Raw genomic sequence first — 7,541 nt, forward strand, 5'->3', positions numbered from 1 at the left:
ATTGGCTCTTGCCACTTATCCGTGGACTGACGGACCTGGGTGCCAACCAGTCTCTCCACAGTGTGTGAGAGAGGGCGGGAAGGTGCAGAGTAGCAGGGTATCTCTCGGCGGCAGGAAGAAGCCGGCAGGAAGTAAAAGCATCGTTTGAGGAATTTGTCAAGACTGGAGAGATGGAAGGAGGGGAAGCCGACGGTCCAAGTTCACCTGCCCAGGAGCGTGCAGTCACGATGCGCATGAGCAAAAGGAAGACTAGGCTTGATTGGTGGAGCGGTCTGGACTTCCCGTCCCAGCCAATCCAGATGCGTCCGAGGGGTGGGACCTGGCCCTCACTGGCAGGCGCGGCGTTTGCGCGCGGGTTTCGTCGTGTGGCCGCGGTTCGCGCGAGTCGTTCTCCGCGCAATGGAGTCGGGGCTGATCCGGCGTTTAGCGGCTCGCTTGGGTATCGCCGAGCCAGATGTGCTGAGGTCGGTCTGGCGGCGCACGCCTCTGCGGCCTTGGACTCTCCTCCGGCGAGGCCCGCGTGACGGGCGGCAGCACCGAATGAGAGGGGCACGCTGGGGCCGTGGGATTAGGCCCTATCCCAGGGACTTCCCAGCAGTGGGTTTATATGAACGGGCAAGAGGGGGCGATTGTAGGGGGCGATTGACGTCCTGGGGAGCAACTGGCTCTGTGGGATGCACGGTGGTGGGACGGGGAAAGTCGAACTTGGGTCGTTCCGCAGATACTTCCTGAGGGTGTGTTTACAGCGGTGCACCACACAGGCGGGGTGCAGACCTCTTGGGGGTCACTGTGAGGGCAAGAGCTAGGAGGTAAAGGAGACTGGGTAATGTGCCGAATCGAAGGAGGGGGGAGCACAGGGCGCGCCCTGGCGGCTACTTATTAAAAACAACAACATCCTAGATCTATGGAAGTGCCATGGGAAGCTGTGGGAAGAGCGGCCCAAGCGGAGACAACAGCTGGCGCGTAAGCCCTTTGCATAATCCAGGGTTAGAAATAAAGCTGTTGTGGCTGGAGTGTGCAGAGCAAGACTAGGCCCGATGCCTTGCTGCTCAGTTAAGTGAGGGAAGGTAACGAAAGCACTTTTTTTTTTTTAAGATTTTATTTATTTATTCGACAGAGATAGAGACAGCCAGCGAGAGAGGGAACACAGCAGGGGGAGTGGGAGAGGAAGAAGCGGGCTCATAGTGGAGGAGCCTGATGTGGGGCTCGATCTTAACCACTGTGCCACCCAGGCGCCCCACGAAAGCACTTCTTGAAAGAGTTGCATGAAGACCTCCTGAACTCCGTAATCATTTAGAAGAGCCGTTCTCGAAGTGTGGTTTCTGGACCAGCCACATCACTATCGTTTTGGCATTCCATAAAAATGCAAATTCTTGGGTCCCACTTCAGGCCTACTGATCAGAAACTCTGAGGATAGGACCCAGCCAGCTGTTTTCACAAGCCCCAAGGTGATGGTCGTGTACATTAAAGTTTGAGTACCACTGATTTAGAGGTAAAAAGAAGGGGTAAAAAGAAGGAACCCTCGTGTAACCGCCAGCGTCTCTGACAGTTATGTTTGTCCCAGTAATGGAAGGATGAAAACAGGTGTTTTTTAAGAAATTGAAGAACTTACTTTTGCTTAAAAGTACTTGAGTACAGGGGAGTCTGAAATCAGGGCTGGTTCTGTCTTACAAAACATTGTCCCACATCCCCAAAAGATGTGCCTTTCCTTCCCACCCCCACATAAACGTGCATAGGAGTTAGGACCAGAATGAAATCCACCCTGCTGTATTCATCGTTGACCAAAGTGTTGGGTGACCTTCTGGAAAAGAGTTTTAGTGAGCATGTTGCTCTTATAACCAGGAAAGCAGAGGAGTACTTGCGACTGTCCCAGGTGAACTGTAATGGCCTGTCTGCACATACCACGGAAACCAGCAATGCAGTCATGTGCCTGGACCTTGCGGCTTCCTGTATGAAGTGTCCATTGGACAGAGTAAGTAGGTCCCATTGAATGTCTAAATAATCCTCTGAAACATTGAAACTTAATTGTACATTTTAATTTCTGGTTGGGACTAGACTCAAAACGCTTGTGTTTTAGAGTTTTCTTGGCTATTGTCATATATGATTATTTTAGATGAGCTTTAAAATCATTTTTGTCGAGTTGCAGAAAATTCCCTTTACTATCTAGTTTCCTTGGCCACCTCTTTCTTTACTCAAGACCATCTTTCATGCCACTGTTCGCATCCTCCCTAAGTGCATGCTTTAAAACGAATGTGTGTTTTTCTTCTAGTATCACAGTGGTTGAGAGCACAAGCGAGGAGTCAGGAAGAGTTAGATGTTGAGACCAGATCTCAGTAACACCAGTTACTGGCTCTGTGAGCTTCGTTTCCTCATTCATAAAGTGGGGATAAGAATATCCATTTCAATAGATTGTGAGGATTAAACCATATACTATATGTAACACACTTAACCGTGCATATCACATAATGATACACTCATTAAATGATGGCATCAAAACCACCATTAGCTCCCAGTGGGTCGGCTTCCCAATACTGTCGAAGTCTCCGGCTTCTCTTGAACACTAACCTCAAGCTACACTATTTACTTTACAGAGACCACGCCCTTCAATGACTTAGAGCTTTGTAAATGCAACTTTTTTTTACCTGCGTTTCTTTTCTGACAAGATCCTATTTGTCTTACATGACTCTGCCTTGCTGTTACATCCTTTATGAAGCCTTCCTTGACTCTCCCAGACAGTGTTGCTTTTCCTCAGTTTTTGATCTTCCTGTCTCACAGTTTCCCTCTCCCTTTACCTCCTCCACACACTCGTGCTTCCCACCTCTACTCCCACTGCTTCCCTCCTTCCTTTTCCCAGTGAATTGCACATTGGCATTTTCATTGAAAAACAGATGACCATGTATGTGACTCCTGTGTTTTTATTCAGTTTGGCTGTAGTAACATTTATTGTTCTTTAAATGATCTGTGCTTATGCATGACTGTCTAGTGTGAGCCCCTTGAGAACAGTACTCAACTCTGCCTGACATGGTTACTGACTTTTGACTGAATGAAGCTAAACGTTTAGATAGAGCCACTTGCCACAGAATTAATTAATTTTGAAAAGTTGACTTACTAAAGTTTTTAAGGGCACCAGTATATAGAATGATTATGATTATAATTTTTATGATTTAATTTTATGATATATGAATTTTTATGATATAAATTTTATGATATGCATTTTTTTCTTTCAAAGGCTTATTTAATTAAACTTTCTGGTTTGAACAAGAAGATGTATCAGAGCTGTCTTAAATCTTTTGAGTGTTTACTGGGCCTGAAATCAAATATTGGAATAAGAGACCTAGCTGTACAGTTTAGCTGTACAGAAGCAGTGAACATGGCTTCAAAGATATTGCAAAGGTATGAAGCATAAAGAACCTTAATTGAAAATTTATACTGATGCATAAAGCAGAATTATCTAATGTCCTAGTTTCAGTCTTAAAAAGTAACTAATATGGTAAGGTGCCATAATGCATTATCTCATACATTTAAATAGCTTATAAATTCTGATTTACATTTTCAGTCTCTTTGAAGTAATATTTTTTTAACAAATAATTCTGCAAACACTGCTTTCTCTTAGCTATGAATCCAGTCTTCCACAAACACAGCAGTTGGATCTCGACTTATCCAGGCCGCTTTTCACCACTGCTGCATTACTTTCAGCATGCAAGTAAGTGTGCCGTTTAACATGGAGAAAAGTCCACAATTTACAAATAGATTTCTCATTCCCAAGGAGGACTTCTAATTACAGTTTATTTTAACTCAGAGCATATTTTCCCATATAAATAATATTAGAAATAGTGGCCAAGTGACCAGATTCTGTTTATCCCACAATATAGCTGACAATTTGGAACCCCTATTGCCAGAAGTCTGCTTGCCAAATGGCAGCTGTATATATATATGCGGGGTATTCTGTTTTCAGGATCCACCTTTTTTTTTTTTTTTTTCTAAGTTTTTTATTTTTTTTAGTAATCTGTACACCCAACATAAGGCTTGAACTCACAACCCCCATCAAGAGTCACATGCTCTTCGTCTGAGACAACCAGGCACCCTCAGGCTCCACCTTTTATAAGTGATGAAATCTGTCATTGAAACTGGTTTGCGATTTTTCCAGTCGTATATTTTTTTAAAGTACAGAGTGCAACTGTTTTTCAAATAATTTACAAAACACCATTGATAAGTTTTTACATCTGGATCTTAAAATTTGGGTTATCTTTCTGCATACCGAAATGTTACCTTGGAAATATTAATAATTGTTATTTTTGTCCAAAGTTGTCTTGTTTTATCTTGCTGGAAAACTCCTTGTAAAATAAATGTAGGGGTGCCTGGGAGGTTCAGACAGTTAAGCATCTGCCTTCAGCTCAGGTTACAATTCCAGGATCCTGGGATTGAGCCCCGCATCCGGCTCTCTGCTTCTCCCTCTCCCCCTGCCTGCCACTCCCCCTGCTTGTGCGCTCGCGCTCTCTTTCTCTCTGTCAAGTAAATAAGTAAAATCTTTAAAGAAATAAAATAAAATAAAATGTAGTTGTTTAACTCTATTAGCCACATACCTAGGAGTGATTAGTTGGCATTCACAGAAAATGTCCCTTTGATTCAACAAAGATATGTGTATATAGAGAAGGAGTATGGCTGCTATTGGAAAAAACAATATTGACAAGTAACCCCACTTTTGAAACCAAATTACACTGAGCAAAGAAAGGTTCGACTAGATCTGTTATCCTAAATAAGTCTGTTTTGTATATTCTATTAGTAGTAGTTGTGGAGTGTAATTAGATGGGGTTTGGGGAGGGGAAAGTGGTTTACATTCCTGTAGTATAAATGTAAGCATATGGGTTAAAGTAAGCTGAATATTTAAACATGCTATGATTATCATTCGGCAAATCAGTAACATCTGAGATTCACCAAGAAAGAATTCTTTGAGGCATGAAGCACTAGAGCAAATGTCTTCTATGCACCCCTTATATTACATAACAGATCTCATGTATATTTTGACTCCGTCCAATAGACAACTAGATAAATAGCTTTAAAAGGCAAATTTACATAGTTATAGCTAATACTATATGTTTGGAATAAAGGGAAAACTAAACAGTTGGGAACTCTTCATAAAGCATGGGTGGAAAGGAAATAAGTTAATAATCTGGTTGGCCAGAGAAGATAACTATATTGGTCTTAAAAACAGCAACTTGTCAAATTCTTTTGTAGGATTCTAAAGCTAAAGGTGGATAAAAATAAAATGGTAGCCACATCTGGTGTAAAAAAAGCCATATTTGATCGACTATGCAAACAATTAGAGAAGATTGGGCAGCAGGCTGATAGTGAGTATTCATTCCATGTTTCAAGAATGTCATTTGAAAATGTAAACCAGCTGGTAAAAGTCTAAATTTTCAAACTTGGAAAATGGCTGCTTTCTGAATTCCGTATTTAATGTGGACCAGGTAAGTTTTGAGTGAGAAATTTTTTTGTTTTTCAAATAAAGTCTTAATAACCTTTAAAACACCTGTGATTGTATGACTCCATGCCTGAAAAATAGATTCTCCGTTCACGAGCTCCAGTGTTAAATGGCAGCCTCCATATACATAAACTAGAAGAGAAAAGATTCTTAAGTCTGACAAGAGAAACCAAGGAAGAGAAGGGCAAGATCATTTGCCTTCTTTTCCTTGTATTTGGTCAATGAAGGTATCTAATTTTTTGTGTGTGATCCAAAATAAGCCCAACTACTAAAATTGAGGATAGACAAAAATTTAGCCCCGGTGACACATGTTTTTTTTCTTAAGTAGAGGCTGGAGATTTAGCTACTCCACCACAGAAGAAAAAGAAGACAATGGCGGAACCTTTAGCAAAGGGTAAGGCGTACTACCTCTGGACAAACTTTGAAATTAGTGCAATGGGGTTAGTGTACAGTGGGTTTAGTGCAGTAAGTAGTCCTGTGCTACTTGCCTGACAAGAGTCAGGTTTTACCTAAATCTGGACAATTATTTGATAAGACCAGTTTTCCAAGCAGTCGTTTACAGAAGTTAACAGAAACACTAGGTAAGTAAGAACACATCTGAAGCCAAACTGCTTAGGTTCAAATCCTGCTTTACCACCCACTGGCTCCGTAACTTTAGGAAAGTCACTTAATTTCCGTAAGCCTCAATTTCCTAATCTATAGAGTTGTGATTAATATTAGCACACTCTTCATAGAATTGTGGTGAGGGTTAAATGAGATAATGCTATTGAAGTGATTAGCACAGTGCCTTGAAGCACAAGATAAGTGCTGGGTAAATGCTGACTACTTACAGCACGGCGTGGAGTGCTTGGAGTACGAGAGCAAACTACTGATATGTTAGCTGCTGTTTCCACTTCTCATTTCAGCTTGATAGTCCCCAGTTTTAATTAACTAATTAGATACGTCAAACAAGTTTACTTGTTTACTTGTCAGTATAAGAATTTTGAAAACTGTTGAAAATTTTCTCTCACAGAAACAGAGAAGGTAGTAGAAAGCTCACATAAACTGCAGAAAGATGACGATCTGACACAGGATTATGAAGAATGGAAAAGGAGAATTTTGGAAAATGCTGCCAAAGCACAAAAGGCTACAACAGAGTGATTTCAGCTTCTAGACTACCTTGGTTTGCGAACTAACAGTACACCTGCCGCCTCAATGAAGATGTGAGAGCTTTGGAATTTTGTTTGAACTTTTATAACAAGGATCCTAAGACTGTTGCCTTAATAGCAAAGAAGCCAGTACTGGGGCTGAGCTCTTGGCGGCAGGCTGGCTGGTGACATGGCAACAAATTCATTAGGTCAGGCACAGTGCCTGGTTGGCATGGCCTTGGCTCCCCACAGGTCTGCATTCCTACAAAATGGAATTGGAGCCATTTGCTCTTTTGTTTTAAGCAAAAGACAGTTTCCTGTCCTATCCAGGATATAAAATTCAGGCTGAATGGAGTCTTAAAGATTTTACTTGGGTTTTTGTGTAAGTTTCTTATTTTGACTAAATCAATATATGGTATGGCCTAAGTTAATAAATGTTATTTTTATGTGCATTCAGGTTGCCCTTGTCATCAGTTTGGGAGAGTCATTGCTGTGACAAAACTTGTCTACTCTAGTAGAAAAAAGCCATATGCTGAACTATACTGCTCACCAGACGACAAACTCTCAAATCAGACTTCCTGAGTTTAAGACCCTGCTCAGCCACTTACTACTACCTGTCAAACCTTGAGCAAATTAATTAACTTCATTCTGCCTCATCTATAAGGAGGACTAAAAATGATGTCTACTTCATAGAATAATTTGGAGTTGCATCTGAGCTAATACATGTAAAACATTTAGCACAATACCTGGTATAAGTAAGTATTTAGCAAATGTTAAAATATAGAGAGAAATTCACATATAAAGGTCTCAACGTAATGAATTACACATTAGCAGCATATTAAAAAGTCAGACGGACTAAGTGTTATTTTCTTTGACATGCACATACCGAAAAATGTAACCTATTAAATACTATAGGTTCGGACCTTTGTGGA

General features: G+C 41.3%; 1 protein-coding gene across 6 annotated transcripts; it reads left to right on the forward strand.

Annotated features, from left to right (window-relative positions):
- The first annotated feature begins 54 nt into the window (after positions 1-54).
- On the forward strand, positions 55-7,541 carry ORC6 (origin recognition complex subunit 6). 6 transcript variants are annotated; one of them, XM_008702669.2, is made up of 7 exons: positions 55-464; positions 1,737-1,972; positions 3,230-3,393; positions 3,614-3,703; positions 5,236-5,348; positions 5,808-5,876; positions 6,495-7,061. In XM_008702669.2, the coding sequence occupies exons 2-7, from the start codon at positions 1,751-1,753 to the stop codon at positions 6,620-6,622; spliced, it is 786 nt and encodes a 261-aa protein (XP_008700891.1). In that variant the 5' UTR covers positions 55-464; positions 1,737-1,750; the 3' UTR covers positions 6,623-7,061. The 6 variants fall into 6 exon arrangements, 5 of the variants coding, with proteins under 5 accessions (XP_008700891.1, XP_008700893.1, XP_040489183.1 ...); XM_008702671.2 differs by having other exon boundaries at positions 1,843-1,972; XM_040633249.1 differs by lacking the exon at positions 55-464 and adding an exon at positions 515-1,067 and having other exon boundaries at positions 1,843-1,972.

The sequence above is a fragment of the Ursus maritimus genome, unplaced genomic scaffold, assembly GCF_017311325.1.
Source record: "Ursus maritimus isolate PB19 unplaced genomic scaffold, ASM1731132v1 scaffold_19, whole genome shotgun sequence".
Classification (NCBI taxonomy): Eukaryota; Metazoa; Chordata; class Mammalia; order Carnivora; family Ursidae; genus Ursus; species Ursus maritimus.

What these genes read in the sequence shown, in the direction of transcription:
- ORC6 (XM_008702669.2), top strand. Translation starts at nt 1,751, where the DNA reads ATGAAATCCACCCTGCTGTATTCATCGTTGACCAAAGTGTTGGGTGAC. An exon ending in GCTTCAAAGATATTGCAAAG is followed by an intron (nt 3,394 to 3,613) that starts GTATGAAGCATA and finishes GCTTTCTCTTAG; the next exon opens with CTATGAATCCAGTCTTCCAC. An exon ending in GCATTACTTTCAGCATGCAA is followed by an intron (nt 3,704 to 5,235) that starts GTAAGTGTGCCG and finishes ATTCTTTTGTAG; the next exon opens with GATTCTAAAGCTAAAGGTGG.